Genomic DNA, 15,495 nt, shown 5'->3' with positions numbered 1-15,495 from the left:
TAGCCCCTGTAGATGGGAGGACGGGGGGCATGGGGGGTACGGGGGGCATGGGGGACCCCGCCTGCAATCCGCTGGACACCAGCAGGGGATGGAGTCGGCACCTCCTGCACACCCAGCCCTGGTTAGGGAACGAGGCTGGGAACGGAACAGGAATATCCAGGTCACCTCCAGCACTACCACAGCTTCGGCTGTGGGAAATCACTGCCGGCTGTGCTGCGGGTAAGGGCACAAAAGAGGAGAGGAGGAACAGTTCCTAGGAACCAAAATTTGGGTATCAGGCAGCACGTTTGCATTCAGTATTGAAAGACAAACCACTCCGTTGAAGTAGCTCTAATCCATCCAGGGGCAACAAGACCCGGGTACTTGTAGCCATGCCCAGGGCCTGAGGCTTTCCTCTCCACCCCGTCCCCAGCCCGTCACTCACCGGGATGCGCTGGGACAGAAGGGACCTCTCCATGGGACAGGGACCCAGACTCCAGGTCCTGCCCTGGCTCCGCAGGGTGGTGCGGGCTGCCTGGTGCTCCGGGCTCTCCGCACGTCTTCGAGATGTTGTGGGGATAAAACAAGGCAGGAAAGTGAGGTCCTCGCTGCCACCAGCTGCAGGCAACACGTCCCCGCTCTTCTCGGGCCCCAAAAGCCCTCCTCCACCACCCCATCACCCCACAGAGGCCATCCCATCCCCTCCCCAGCTGGCCACCAAGTGCCACCCCGCTGTGCCCCATGGCCAGGCTGGGACCCAGACCCTGCTGCCACCCCTTGTCCCCAGGGAAAAGCTCCTGTTTTACCTTCACGGGGCACGGCGGAGAAGGGCAACACGTCGGTCCTGGCAGAGCAGCTGCTGTTTGTATTACGGACCCGCCGACCGAGTGATGGCCTTCATAAACCCAGGGGAAAGGTTTTGTCATCGTTAGTGGCCGGTGACAGCGAGCGCCCAACGAGCTGTGGCTGAAATACGGCTCGAGAAGAGCCCGAAACCAGCAGGGAGGTGACCAGGGGGTGGGCACGGTGACACTGCCACCGCTCCAGGACAGCACCGCAGGGCTTGGGGACACCCGACCAAGGACAGACCCCGAAGCCTGAGGGTGCTGCACACACCCCCAGCCCTTCCCAGGTGTGGTTCTTGGTTTTAATTTGCATTAGCCCCTTTTTTTATTATTTATTGGTAAAATGTAATTACCGCATCCTTCACGAACCTTAATTAAAGATGAAAAACAGTCCTGACAAGTCAATTAGATCTTTTTTTTTTTTCCTTGGTCTCCATTAAATTAAGACTCAAGTGTTACTGGAAGTGTTTAATATCACAACACATTAAACTGAAGGCTGCTTTGCAATAAATAAATCACCAAAGACAATGCAGGAGCTTTCTTTTTCAGAAGGCTTTCCTTACAATAGCTGTTCACTTCCCAGCTGGGAAGGGCACGGGAAGTTTCTTCTTGCTTTGTGCACCTTTCCCAGCACTGGCCCATCCCATCGCTGGGAGTCCAAGGACTGGTCCCTCTCCCTCTTTGCTATTCCCAGCATCTCCACGGAGCCCCCTGCTTGCTTTCTGGGAAAACAGAGGGATGGAAAATCAGCCCAGAGGCAAAAAGGAGCCAAAGCATCATCCTAGGGGCTGTCCCGGGAGATTCAGACCCTGCCCTGAGCGATGGGGATGCTGCTGAGGTTTGGGTCAGACCCAGCTGAGCTGGTTGAGGTTGGGTGAGAGCCCTGAGGACATCCCATCATCAAATCCCAGAGGATGGTGCCCCTGTTGGATGGAGCATTGCCCACCCCCGCCCTGCTGCAGCCCCAGCTCCCAAGCACTCCATGCAGCAGCTGCAGAGGTGGCACCAAATGGGAGCATCCTCCCTGCTGCCTGCTCCATCCCGAGAGCTCTCTGCACCTCCAGAGGCTCCACCAGCGATTCCTAGGGCCACGCTCCCTGGAGGAAAACGGGACGACCAAGCAAGGGGAAATCCCCTTCCCATCCCATGAAAGGAAACCTCGCTCCTCGCCAGCCAGCCAGAGGAACGGGCAAGGACAGGCACTTTTACCGTCCACGAGGACACCGCTCCATTACGACCGCCACATGAAGTTGCGAGCACTCACCCTCCACTGGTTGAGGAGGGGGGAGTTGCAATTCTCAACCATGGGACCTCGTCTGAGATGTCATCATACTGCTCGCAGAAGGAACCCCTAAAGCTCTGCAAGCACAAGGCAGCCCTGTCCTCAGTGCCAGGAAGGTTTTGCAATCCCAGAATCTGGCCCTACAAATGGGTTCCCCCAAAATATCATCCTTCAACAAAGCATGATACAGCTGTATCTTTATATTTTCCTCTCCCTTTTTTTTTGTTGTTGTTTTTTTAAACTACACGGTGCACCAGGGCTCCCTAAAGTATGGGTCCCAGACCAGGGCCAGCAAAAAGAAACCTAGAGGCCATCACGAATTTGGAACATTTATTTATGCAACTGATTTTCTTAAAAGGAAAGAAAGCCAAAAATAATAATTAAAAAAAATAAAAATTAAACAGATAACAGCTGGATGCGTGTGGTACAATCCACATTGGACGTGTCCCTCCTGTGCCACCCTCAGTCCCCACCACGCTGCCCCCGATGTCCCCTCCACGGTGGAGCCGCTTCATGGCACCAGTCCCCTTGGCAACAGCTCTTGGATGCTGCCAAAGGTTTCGGGAGTCAAAACCATTCCAATTCGGTGTTTTTCTTGGGTTCTGATTTTTTTCTTTGTTTTTTTCTTTTTTTTTTTATTAGAAATGAAAAAAGAAAGCACCACTCCAACCTGTAATACCAATAAACATTATCCATCTTAAGAACAGTATTTATATTTATATATATATATTTCTCTATATATATTTCTATGTACAGGCTGTCCTTGCCTTGTGTCACGTGAGCATCCCGGCAGGAGTTGGAGATGGGTCGGCTTTTATAGCACTTTGATGTCAAAGTCTGCCCTTTGGAAGAGATACCCTAAAAACCCAGAGACATCCAGCAAGGAGATATCAAAAGAGAAAAGGGAAAAAAAAAAAATCTCACTTTTAAAACGTATATACAACTCCACCAGCCTCTACCTTATCGGGACTAAAGGGGAGTTCAAATTTTCCTTTTTTTCTTTTTTTTTTCTCCTGTTTTTCTGGCCACAGGTCAGCTGCGAGCAGCACCCAACGCAGCACCCTTCTCGCGAGAAGGGGATGGGACGAGGACACCAACTTGCTCCATACGAGTACCAGCATTACCCAAAGTCCTGCCACAACCAGCCCGTGTCGGGGTAAGGAGACTATTTGGTCACAAAACAGCACTGGCACACAGCACGGATGGAAACGAAAGGGAACACGTTGTATAGCCCTTGGATCAGGTATTGTCAAGCCGTGCGAATTAGGCAGCGGGAGCACGGGAAAGTCAAGGATCCGGGCAAAACCCACGGACATGCTCCGGTGCCACTGCAGTCCCCTCGAAGGAGGCGCAGGATCCAGCTCAGGGCAGTGCAGCTTATTCCCAGCTAAGCACCGAGTAGCAAGTGTTGGCTCCCCAAGCATAAATCCTCCAAGGTGGAGAGATTCATCTCATGTCCCTCTGCCTTTGGAAAGCAGGTGGAAGTTTCTCTGGGTTTTGCTCAGCTGGGGTGAATCCCCTTTGGCTCTGAGACCTTCACGTTGTTGAGTGGTCCGGCCAAATAGCATCTGCCTGGGCTTTGGATCATGGTCGGGGTGCGAATGCACCAGGGCTGGAAAGGGTCTGCTGTCCAGGGCAGGTGGGGCTGGAGGATGAAGGATGCGGGTGCCCACAGGCAACCTCCAGCACATGGAGGCCGGTTTCTCATTTGCTCTTGTCTACCCACCAAAAATGACTGTCAAGGGTCTTGCCTGCGTTGAGACAAGCAAGATCCCCAGTTCGTCAAGTCTCTGAGGCAGCCCCCAGACCTGTACCTCTTCACTGCACCTTTGTGGGGCCACATGCAGAGAGAAATCCCTGACCACAGCTGGCTCCCCAAGCCCCAGGACAACCTGGCTTCCCCCAGTAAGCAGGAAACCCTGCAATTATTACAACATCGGACAGCAGAAATGACATCTCACGCCTGCCTGTAGCAGGATGAAGCCAAAAAGCATCAGATGCCCTCAGCCCCAGCCCCAGCCATTTGCCTGGGTGGCAACAGGAATTTGTCACCAGCACTCAGAGCCCCCCAGGAGGGGATAATTGATATGGATGGAGATAACTGCATGGAGACAGACAAGCCACAGGGGAAACATCACTTCTGAAGCTCTGCAAGGACACCGGGAAGGCTCCAGGCCGGTCCCCACAGAGGGACACTTTTTGTCCCCTGCCTCCCATCCCACATCCCTGCTCTGTCCAGCGCTGGATGCACGAAGGGGCGCAGCTCACAGAAATACGACAGTGGAAACCAGGCTCGTGGCGAGCGGGCAGAAATCCACGAGCTGCCTTTAGGGGCTTTGCTCCAGCACAGAGCACAAAAGGTCCCCACAAAGGGCAAAACCAACCGGTAGCCATCAGGGCTCCTCAAAGAGCAGCTTTGACTCCACATACGATTTAAAAACAACGTCTCTTCCCCAAATATCTATCCTGCCCTGCTGGGAAACAGGCTCACATCCTTCTGTCCTCTTCCTCCCCTCCTTGGGGTCTTCTCCGGCTATTCCAGATGTGTCCAAGCAGGACCAGGCAGCACTCCGGGGCAACTTCTCAGGCTCACCAACCCCACGCCACCGCAGGGACGGGACAAGACGAGCTGTGGCAGCGACCCACGACCACCCAGACGAGCTTGGAGCAAGGGGAGGGGAGTTGGAAAGCAGAGGATGAAGATGGAGAACGGCCAACGCATCCCCACATCCTTTTGTTGCTCTCAATTTGTGTTTGCATCTGCTCCGCTGCTGTTTTTTCCCCTCCTTGCCTTCAGCACTAATGCAACGTCTGAGCACAAAACTGCGCGTTTGGCACAAACCCTACGCAGCCCCCTGCCTTCGCCCTCCTGGCGAGGTGCTATCTGGTCTCCAGCGACTCCAGGTATTCCAGTGCTATGTCGTAGCAGAAATGATACTGCTCCTGTTCGGGGAGAGAGATGAGAGAGTTAAGATCCCGAATTAAGTGTTTCCCAAAGCTTAAGGGCAAAATAAGTTTCAGCAGCCCTAAGGAAAAGCTGTTGAGCTCTACAGGACAGGAGTATAACCCTCGCTGGGGGCTTCCTCCCTCTCCTGTCCCCTATAAAGCTCCTGCCAAAACAACACTGCCACAAACAACTCTTTTAGCAAACAATGCCCATTGCTGGGGAAAATGGATGAAACACCCGTTGGATGCAAACACACCAACAGCACTGATTTTCCTGTATTTAGGGGGCACAGGGCATCTTCACCTCCCCCAAAAGGAAGAACAAGGACTGCAACATCCCCTTAGTGTGAGGATCTTGGTTTATTAATTGCACCAGGGCTGAGCCTTCCCTGAAACCAAAGGCATTTTTTGCTTCCCACTACCTGGCTCCCTGACTGCACGAGGGCAAGCCCAACATAGCTGGCTCCTATTTTTATAGCAAAAATCACTGAAATTGGGCTCACGAAGGCTGTTTTGTCTATCCTTGTCCTCCTTTATGTGACCTGTTCTTGTGCTCTCCTGTCCTCATACAATTTATAGCACACAAAACTACGGGGAACCTCAGAAGTGTCCATCCCCACGAGATGTTGCTCCTTCAAGCATCCAACAAGAAAGAGAAAAAAAAAAAAACAAAAACCATTAAGATTTCTGATGCCCCTGCGTGGGAGCATCCTGGGTCCCCCCATCTCCCCAAATCCTCGGCAGCATTATGGAGATGGCAGCTTGAGTGCCGGCGTGCGAATCCCGTTATCCCCAGGTGGGAGTGGGCAGAGGGGCTTCAAAGCGAGGAGGCTGCTGCAGCTTAGATTAAAAGCACATAAAGCTTCTGGATTAAGAAAAGGGATTGTTTCCATTTATTTTAATATAAAAATAACCCCCCAGAGGCAAGCAGAGGGGGAAAAAAGCACAAGCTGGATCCAGAGGGAAATGTTCTGCTCCGGCTGCTCTCTGCGGGGCTGCAGCTCCTTACACCGGAGGAGGATCCAGCCTCCAGCAGCTCCGGTAGATTGGGATTCCCAGAATAGCTGTTTCAGGTTCATTTGAGGCTGGAGGACGCTCGTGTCCTGATGCGAAATGTCGCCTTTTTAATACCTTGGCAATTTAGCCCAATGGGGCTCGTGGCCTCATGCTTGTCACATCGTCTTTCCATTAGCTGCAGCTCTCCCTCCGCTCTCCAGTCCCCTCCCTCACCTTCTCCTCCACTTTAATTCCTGATGCAAATCACATCCCCCTCAAAACCATTTCATTTCTCAATTTAGGGATTTTATAATCCGGACAGGGTAAACATTTCCGGCTGGCTTGCTTTGGAACCACCACGAGGCACCAGCCCAGCATGGGACGCATGGGGACAGCCACGTGCCTGCTCCCTCCCCGGTCCTGCCATCGGGGTCTGGAGTAGGGCACAAAACTTTCGCCCTCCCCCCATGAAACGTGGCTCCATCGCCACCCCCAGCAGCTTGCCCACCAAGTCACTCTGCTCAAAATGCCGTTCCCTTTTGTATCTCCAACAGGAATTTGTCAGGCTTCACCTTCCAGCCCTCAGCTCCCCTCCTGGCAGCACGAAACCATCCCATGGAGCTGGCTGGGTGAATTTAACTCCAGGCTGTTTTCTCTAAATTACATCCACTGGAAGGAGACCCCCTGCTCCAGCCGAGGATGGGGACAGGGAGCCAGCGCCATGCGCCACCTCTCCAGGGACACCCCTGGGCACACGGGTGTTGCCGGGGGCTCAGCTCAGCTGAGCCGGGCAGGCAGCGAGTGACCCAGGGCTGTTCCCAGCCCCCCAACCCTCAAAAAAGCCACAATTACAGAACCACAGGATGGCTGTGGTGGGAAGGGACCTCTGGGTCCATCTGGTCCAACCTCTGCTCCAGCAGGGCCACCCAGAGCAGGGTGCCCATGACCATGTCCAGAGGGCATTTGAAGATCTCCAAGAAGACCCCACCACGTCTCTGCGCAGCCTGCTCCAGTGCTCTGTCACCCCTGTGAACCTGCCCTATTAGTCCAGGGATGGATTTCTGGCAAGCCCAGTGCCAAGGGCACATCAGCACAGTGAGATGAAGGCAGCACCAAGGCAGCTTTCAAGAGGCTTTCACCTACCCACCCAGCCAAGCCTGCTGGGGAACTCACTGAGACATGCTCCTGCAGGATGCCCCAAACACTAGTTGGGTTTGGGATGGGAAATGAGGTGTTTTGGGGTGCATGCATCCCCCAGCACCTCGCCCCCTCTGCCAGAGGCTTGCAGGAAGGCAGATGCACAGGGAGCAGCAGCCAGTGCAGACACTGGTGGTGCCTGATGCTTACCAAGGTCTCCACCATGTTTGGCTTGTAGTTGCGGAGGGTCTTTGCGGCGTAGAAGACATCCGCCATGTTGTGACACTTGAGCATCTCCAGGATCATGGTGGAGGCACAGTAGGTGCCGCTCCGGCCGCCCCCGTTCCTGGTGGGAGAGGCACGCGTGGCGGTGGCAGGAGGATGGCACCTGAGCATCCTCCTGCACCATCCAGTTCCCCTCGTACTCTGCCCATTCCTCCCCTCCCAGGAGAGGTCCCAGAGCCCCCCTAAAGTGGGGGACCTGGACTGGACCCCACCGGGCCTCACAAGAGCCACAACAGAGCAGGAAAACGCCTTTTTGGACCATCAGGGCTAGACCTGCGGCGTGGCAAAATCATTCACCCTGGGGTGAAACCATCCGACATGGTCACGTCTGATCACTGACAGCAACGGGGACTGGGGAGAGGAAGAGCAAGCATGATGCCGGTGTTTTATAAAGCATGTTCTCAAATTATCCCTTGGCTAATGAAGACAGACGAGGCCGTCATTAATTTTTGATTAAAGGCTCGCCTGCTGTCTCTACCAATCTGCAAACATGCTGAGTCCCATCTGAGCAGAGCGTGCGGGGGTTTGGGCACAAAAATTGCCAGGAAAGGGATTTTCAGAAGAATTTCTGGCAGGACTGCTGACAAATGAGCTGGTGGCTTCTCCCCCCATGCCAGAGCCCGCTCCTCTCCAGTGGACACTCACAAGCAGTGCACCACGGTCCTGCCATCGCCACTCTCCTTCTGCCATCTCTCCACTTGGGCCAGGAGGTGCAGGAAGGACTTCTTGGAGTCCGGGGTCTCTCGGTACGCCGACCACCGCAGGTACTGGAAATGCCGGACCATCAGGTGCCCCTCCTGCAACTAGAAAAGTAAACCTCATTAACGTGATCCCACATTAATGGGATGTGCCCTCTCTTTTCCTTCTGCTGCCCTTTTTTCCTCCACTGGAGGTTTCACGGAGGGCTCTTGCCATGTATTAATAGCAGAGGAAAAGAGGAAAAGCTTTTCCTGGCGCAGTAGGACGGATGGTTCTCAGCTCACACCGACCCTTTGGTCCCACCAACCCAGGCAGCTCCACAAACACAGTTTCCCCTAACCAGCAGCATCTCAGGCTGTCCACGTATCTCACAAAACTTTCCACCTCAGCCTCCCCACGGCTTCTCCATCACATCCTCAGCTCGCAGGCAGAGGATCCCCAGGGGACACGTTTTGTTGTGTTCGCTGGAAGCCAGGAGCTCACCGAAAGCTGCCTCCCACAGAACTGGGGCACGGTGGCAGCGCGCCTTAATACCCTGGTAAGCTGGTTAGCCTTGAAACCTAATCTAGTTAGCAGGCTGCGGGAGGAGGATTACACCCAGGGAGCTGAACGAGGCCAGGTTCCAGCCCGGCAGATGTGGGGCTCTAGCTCAGAAATACTCTGGACACCAGGAGGAAACTTCTCTGACAGCCCGCTACAGAAAGCTGCAGGGTAAATCTTGAAGCTTAGGTGCTCCTGATTTTTGGGTGGTCCTGTGTGGACCCAGGGGTTGGACTCGATGACCCTTATGGGTACCTTCCAACTTGGGACACTCTCTAGTTCTGTGGCTCTAGGTGAAAGCTCTGGCTCACGGAGCTGGCTCCCCTCCAGCCACCAGCAGCCGGCACGGCTCGGCTAGAAGCGGCTCCTTGCGTTTAGCAGCGCTCCTCCGGCACTCTGCTCCCTGGGGAGATCTCTGCTTGGATCCAGAGCCTGCGATCACACTGCATTTTAATTCAGCAAGGGGCATATTCTGCCACCAGCCATGGCCAACGAAGGATTTCAGGCTGACACCCACGAAAGACCAGATGCTGCCATGGGGGGCAGAAACCAAGACCCCCTGATTCCAGACCAGTCAGGACCTGTCTCCTCCGAGCCCAGACTCTCCCCAAATTCCCTCTGTCCAATGACCTCCATCATCAGAGCATCACCCTAAGCCCTTTGGCAACCCCTGGGAGATGTACAGCCTTCGGAGCCATCACCTCTTCCTGGCCAGGTTCTGCAATCAAACCAGCTCTTCTCTGCATGAAACTCTGCACCCACACGTGCTGCTCATCACAATCGGTGTCCTTTCCCAATTTCACTCCATTTCTCCTCATTTAAAGGCAAGCCAAACTGACCAAGCATGAAAGCCGGGCTTGCAGTGAACGCTGCAGCAAGGACATGAAACCCTCGGCAGGTCTCACCCCAAAGGAAAACTGCTCAGCAGGTCCCAGAGAGCCCACAGCACCCACGGGGGGCATTTCTGTCCCAAGGTGCACTCACAGCGGGGTACAGATGGACCTCCAGGAGGATGGGAAAGGTCTTCTGTAGAGTTGTCTAAGATTTAAAGTTGCGCCAGGGGAGGTTTAGGTTGGATATTAGGAAAAACTTCTTTACTGAAAAGGTTGTTAGGCATTGGGCTGGGCTGCCCAGAGAAGTGGTTGAGTCACCATCCCTGGAGGTCTTTAAAAGACATTTAGATGTAGAGCTTGGTGATATGGTTTAGTGGAGGGCTTGTTAGTGTTAGGTCAGAGGTTGGAGTAGGGGATCTTGGAGGTCTCTTCCAACCTAGATGATTCTGTGATCTTGTAAGGATGTGGGAACTGGAGGACGGTTGGATGGAGCCAACGGCACTGAAGGCTCCTCTCGGCCAGGATGCAGCTGGTGCTGCACCCTCTGGAGGAGCTGGGTTGGGCTGAAGAGCACGACAGCACCTACAGGTCGGGTGGTCTGTAGGGTGAGTTACCCGGCCGAGCTCCAGGACTGCGTGGCCTCACTAGGTACATCCTTCTGCTCTCCAAGGGTCTTCACTCTCATAAAGAAGCTCTTTGAGGTGCCCCAGCCCTTCCCCAGACCCATCCAGCCCGGCCCACAAGCTCCTTCAGTGATCTGCACTGGGGGAACCTGGTTGCACACAGCCACACGTGGAGCCCCCCGACCCACCCCGTGCCTCACCCGCGTGATGTTCTGTACTCGGAAGAGTCGGGACACGATGTCCTCATCCGCCGCTCCCGAAACGTACTCCACCTCCATGGGGCCGTAGTGCTGGAGCCCGGGCTCGGGCCAGTACTGCAGGCAGGGCTGAGGGGAGAAGAGGCACAGCACCGTGACCGGGGACACGGGCAAGGGCCACCTCGCACCACGGGCAGCTGGTCCCAGAGGGGGCAGGACGGTCCCCAGGCCTGATCCTGTGCTGGGATGGAGCAGGGCTTGGATGCTCTGGCTTTATAAGCAGCTTTGCCACCGGCAGCAAATGGGACAATAGGGACCCTCATCCCATGGCCAGGACATCCCCAAAATCACGCCGGTGGCAGCCAACAGCCCAGGGAAGGTTGTGTCCCTCCCATGTGTCCTGCAGGGCACTGACGGATGGCTCCGGCCAAGGGTCACAGATGGGATTGTTTTCACACCCTGACAGCTGGGAAACCAGCAGCGATACAAAATATATGATGTTTGTCACCGCACTTTAACAGAACATTTAGCATTTCAGGCCATCTAACGGCTTGGGCCTAACTGCATGGCAAATGTGTTTGAGAAATAATTGGTTATTAATAGGGGCTATAAATCTCCAAGATCTCTAAGCCTTCTAGACTCAGAGCTATAATTTGGATATTAAAACTTCCTTCGGCAAGACATAGTTCAAGTGAGGGATATACCCTCTAAGTCACCTTTCAAAGCTGCCTGCTGTAAAGGCTGATTTATTAGCTGTTGGTCCTAAACTGGTAAACATTTAAGACCCAGCTAAATATTGTAACACAGACATCCCTGAAGAATAGATGTCCAGAGAGAGAGACAGGGCTGAATAATGAAGAAAAACGGCAGAGACCCCGCCAGGACAGTGCCACGGGACAGCAGCTGCCCTGCCATGCTGCAGGGGATGGGGACAGGGATGGGGACAGGCAGCTCCTGCTGGGCATTTCTGAACTAGGGGATGAAAGAACAGGTGGACAGGGAAAAAATATGTGTTTTTTTCTTTTTTTATCCCTTGCCGTGGTTCCCTGCAGCCGGGTTCAGCCAACAGCTGATGCTTTTGCTGCAGAGGTGATGCACGGCCCCGGTGGAAGGACGGTGACATGGTGGCACAGCCACAGGGCTGGCTTTGAAGGGGCACTTTGTCCCCCCTGCAGGAGGGTAAGCGTGAATCCAGGGGCAAAACGCACTGGGCACCCACTCCAGCTGGACCTACCCGCTGCTCCTGCATGGCACCCCCAGTGTAATTGTATTTACACCACTTGTATTTACACCACTTGTATTTACACCACTCAGGACCAGTGCTGCATCCGTGTCCTTGTGATGAATGGTACAACTGCCAGTCTGGGTCATTTACATCGCGTATCTGATCTCACCTCGTCAAATAAGCCAGCTAATGAAGTCTTCTCCGGACATCCATTAAGTGCCCATAATGCTAATTTTATGTAAAATCCACTAAGTTTCCTCACTGAATTAATGTTGCAGACCTGGAGTGGACTTTTACATCTGCTCTGGCTGTGACTCCAGCTCCCTGGCCACCTCAGGAGAGGGCTTCTGTCCCCTCTCTACAGGGGACAGGTGACAGGGAACACTCCCCTCCAGCTCAGCAGATCTGCACATCCCATCACACCGTAAAGCCGCAGGACAGCCACTTTGCAGCAGGCTCATTTATAAAGCAGCATTCACAAGTCACCACTCATTTGGAAGACAAACACCTGATGGCTTGGCGCCGAAACATCACCTCTGCCAGGGCAGAGCACTGGAGGGGCTGACAGTGTGCAAGGAAACTACAAACCCTCTCATGGCAGGAGAGAGGGAAGGACACACCTTGCTAGAGAAACGAGGTCCTGGTGGTGTATCCCTGCAAGAAGAACCAGGGGAGTCCCGTTTTGTGCCAAGCTGAACCAAAACATCTCAAAGAACCAGGGAAATCCCCCGTGCCTCAGTTTCCCCTTTGTAAAAGGAGGATAAAATCAGTTCTTTACTCCCACACTTTCCGTTTCCTGTTAACTCTATCTCCTCTGGGCATCCCCAAAGATTAGAGTACAGTAATGCAACGTCAACGCAACGTCAACGCAACGTCAAGCAGGACAGGGCCGCCTGCAGGGCCAGCAGCAGCACTCACCCAGGCGGAGTTGGACTGGTTGAGCTGGTTGAGCATGACGATGGAGGTGCAGCCGTAGTCGTACACCAGCCGCCAGAAGTCAGTCATAGTGTTCTGCAGCGGGTGCAGGGTGACAATGAAGGCAGCGCTCTTGGTGTAGCTCTGCAGAGAGGGAAGATGGGCACCATTAAGGATATGGTGGCAGCACTGAAGCCATTGCTGTCACACCCCAAAAAAAAGAGTACTGAGTGCCAGTAAAGCCATTTTCTCTGTGCTGGAACAGAACTGGCCTCCCTGGCATTGACCTCGGTCTTGGTGCTGGGAGACGCTATCAAACCAGGCCCAGGCTACTGGTGAGGATGAAAGCATCAGCTTTCTGCTCTCGGTTCTAGCAGGGAAAGGCGTTTTGAACACATAACTAGGAAAGAGAAATCACCCTGGATCCAAGAACAAGCGCAGCTGGATGGCCCCAGGCCTGAGCAAAAGTGCCTCTGCATCACCCACGGCCTCACCACCGCTGCGCCCCAGCACCTTTGGGCACCCCAAGCAGCAGAGACAACTGGCTCAGCTTATTTTCAGGGGGGAAAGGAAACCAGAATGAAAGACCTCTAGAGACAAGAGAAACCATTTCAGCTCCTTAAAATATCACCCCTCAAATTAAAGACGGAGGAAGGGAAAGAGGCAAAAGAAAGAAAGCGGAGGTTTCCAGAAAGGAAACTGGGGTCCTTCCTCCCCATCAAACCCAATGGGGACCCAGAGAAGCTCAGTTGGGTGCCAGCACCCTCCCAGCAGGACTGTCTGTGCCCGATCACAACCTCCCCAAGCACAACAGGAGCAGCGACGAGGTTTCCATCCTCCCCTATTAACCACACGTGCCTCTAGCACCCGCAGTCATTTTGCGCCCATGTCAATGACGGTGCTGCGGCTCTGCCAGTGCCACCACCGTGCTCAGCACCAGCGGTGGGCAGCATGGACCGTGGATCTGACAGGCGGACAGACTGACTGAGCAAATGGCTTTGGCACTAAAAGAAAATGAGACTTTTGTTTGTTTGTTTTCTAAAGAGAGAAATGGATTTTAGCCCTTCAGCAAGAATTTCATCCAAAGGGCTTTTTGTGTCTGTATAGAAATGTATTCTCTGACCCGGGCAGTCCCCGTAGCAGCGATTAAGGAAGGGATGCTCAGTGATGTATAAACACAAAATGGATGTGCAGACCCCAAGCAAGCTGAAAACAAAGCTGCCAGCACACGATAGCCACAGTCTCCATTTGCCGGCTGCCGCTCCCGAGCCATCAAGCAGCCACCTCCAGCACAGGAACTGCTCCTGCTGCAAGCAAATGCAGGTACAAGATCTGTACAGAGATGCAGCGTGATAAATCACCAGCTGGGGGAAAAACGCAGGGCTGAGCCAGGAGGTGCTGGTGCTCAGGTGCTCGGAGGCGCTGGGGGGAGGCAGGGGAGGGGAGGCTGCCCAGTACACGCGGAGCTGCGAGGCTCAGCCAAAGCTCCCAGCTCGCTTCCAGAAAGTGGTTTCGGTGACAAATGACCCATCACTCCACACTCCGAGCTTGCAGCAAGCCTCTCTGCTCTGCTTTGCCATCACTGGCAGGCAGGAAATAGCTTTTCCATGACGGGTGGCCTTTCTGATTGCACAAGGGGACGCACGGTGGCTTGGGGACCACTTCAGAGCCCCCTGAACTGCAGCAGAAGGGGCAAGCAGCACGCACCGCGGGATGCTGGCAGCACACAGGGAGGCTTGGCGCTAACAACCCCCTGCCAGAGCTCCGTCTCCCTTCCGTGCTCCAGTTTCCGTATGAAATAAATGAAGATAATGCCCTGACTTTCTTTTGTGAGCGATGAAAAGCTCTTCTGAGACGAATAAGATGCCACCGCACAAAAGAAGGGGTGAGAGACCCCACTGTGCTGGTTCCTGCCCTTTCTGCACAGGCTGGGGCCGACATGGGCCCACACCTTTGTGCATTTGTGAGAAACAAGGCACTGTGAGTGCACACTGAGCAAGGGTTTGGCATGAAAGTCCACCCCACAGCCTGCGAGAACCCTCCACCCACGGCATGCCCACTTCTGCATTGAAAGGGGGGCTCAAGGCCGCATGCTGTGGGCTGCACGGGCACTGACCGCTCTGCAAGATCAGCAGCGAGCTGCAAAACCGCACCAGGCTTCCCCACATCCCCTCTGCAAGCCCAGGGCCCCCATATCCAAGGGGGACACCCTTGAAATTATACCAGTTATACCCAAGAAACCCAGCATTTCCACCCACAAGGACACCAAGGCTCGCCTCATCCCACCTCCGAGCCCACACACCATCCAGGAAGGTTTGCAGCGTGGCATGAGGACCCTGAACCCAAAGCAGCCCCTTCCTTCCCACCCCCAGAGCACACGTACATCGGTTAAGGCTGCGTTGATGTAGTTGTTGCTGTCTCCGTCCACGGAGATGAGGAAGGGAAGGCATCGGTCGGGCGGCAGGACGTCCATGCTGCGGTTCCTCTCCCGGTTGCGGGGCAAGAGGGCGATGCTGCACTCCTCCACGTCCAGGTGGGGAGTGACAGAGTTCAGGGTCTGCAGGCAAACACGCTCCCCTTAGCTCCATCCCTGCTGGGACCGGTCCTCAAATCCCCTCTCTCACCTCTGGAGCTTGGGAGGGGTGGCAGGGGTTTTGGGGCCGCTCACCTGGAACTCCTCCCGCAGCTGCGAGGAGTTGCTCTGTGGCTCTATCCTCACCATCTCCTTGTAGGTGGGCTTGAACTCGCTGGCGGGGATGCTGGTCTCCCCGCACAGGCAGGCTTCCAGGATGGCATCGTGGATGAAGACGTACTGCTCCTTTTGGGGAGGGAAGAGGCTGAGCTGGGCAGCAAACACAGGAGGTTCCTCCTCCTCCTCCTCCATCGCCCAGCCCCTTCTCTGCCAGATCAATTTGTGCAAGGCCAGGGCAGCTGCTGCTTGCGGGCAGCAAAACAGCCTCACACTCCTGCTGCAGCTCTGCCAGCCCTAGAAA

At 54.6% G+C, this 15,495-nt stretch overlaps 1 protein-coding gene across 2 annotated transcripts in view; it reads right to left on the bottom strand.

Moving 5' to 3' along the window:
- Positions 1-2,421: 2,421 nt before the first annotated feature.
- Positions 2,422-15,495, bottom strand: part of PTPRU (protein tyrosine phosphatase receptor type U) — a 54,757-nt gene continuing 41,683 nt past the window's right edge. For both annotated transcript variants that reach the window (XM_040534950.1, XM_040534949.1), the window contains 7 exons: positions 15,171-15,320; positions 14,886-15,059; positions 12,506-12,646; positions 10,366-10,491; positions 8,116-8,273; positions 7,396-7,531; positions 2,422-5,049 (listed from right to left, as the gene is read on the bottom strand). In XM_040534950.1, coding sequence (XP_040390884.1) covers positions 4,987-5,049; positions 7,396-7,531; positions 8,116-8,273; positions 10,366-10,491; positions 12,506-12,646; positions 14,886-15,059; positions 15,171-15,320 — 948 coding nt within the window. In that variant the 3' untranslated portion in view covers positions 2,422-4,986. The remainder of the gene's footprint in view (positions 5,050-7,395; positions 7,532-8,115; positions 8,274-10,365; positions 10,492-12,505; positions 12,647-14,885; positions 15,060-15,170; positions 15,321-15,495) is intronic.

The sequence above is a fragment of the Cygnus olor genome, chromosome 23, assembly GCF_009769625.2.
Source record: "Cygnus olor isolate bCygOlo1 chromosome 23, bCygOlo1.pri.v2, whole genome shotgun sequence".
NCBI lineage: Eukaryota > Metazoa > Chordata > Aves > Anseriformes > Anatidae > Cygnus > Cygnus olor.
Note: the sequence above shows the minus strand (reverse complement) of the source record. Positions and strands in the feature narration are given on the sequence as shown.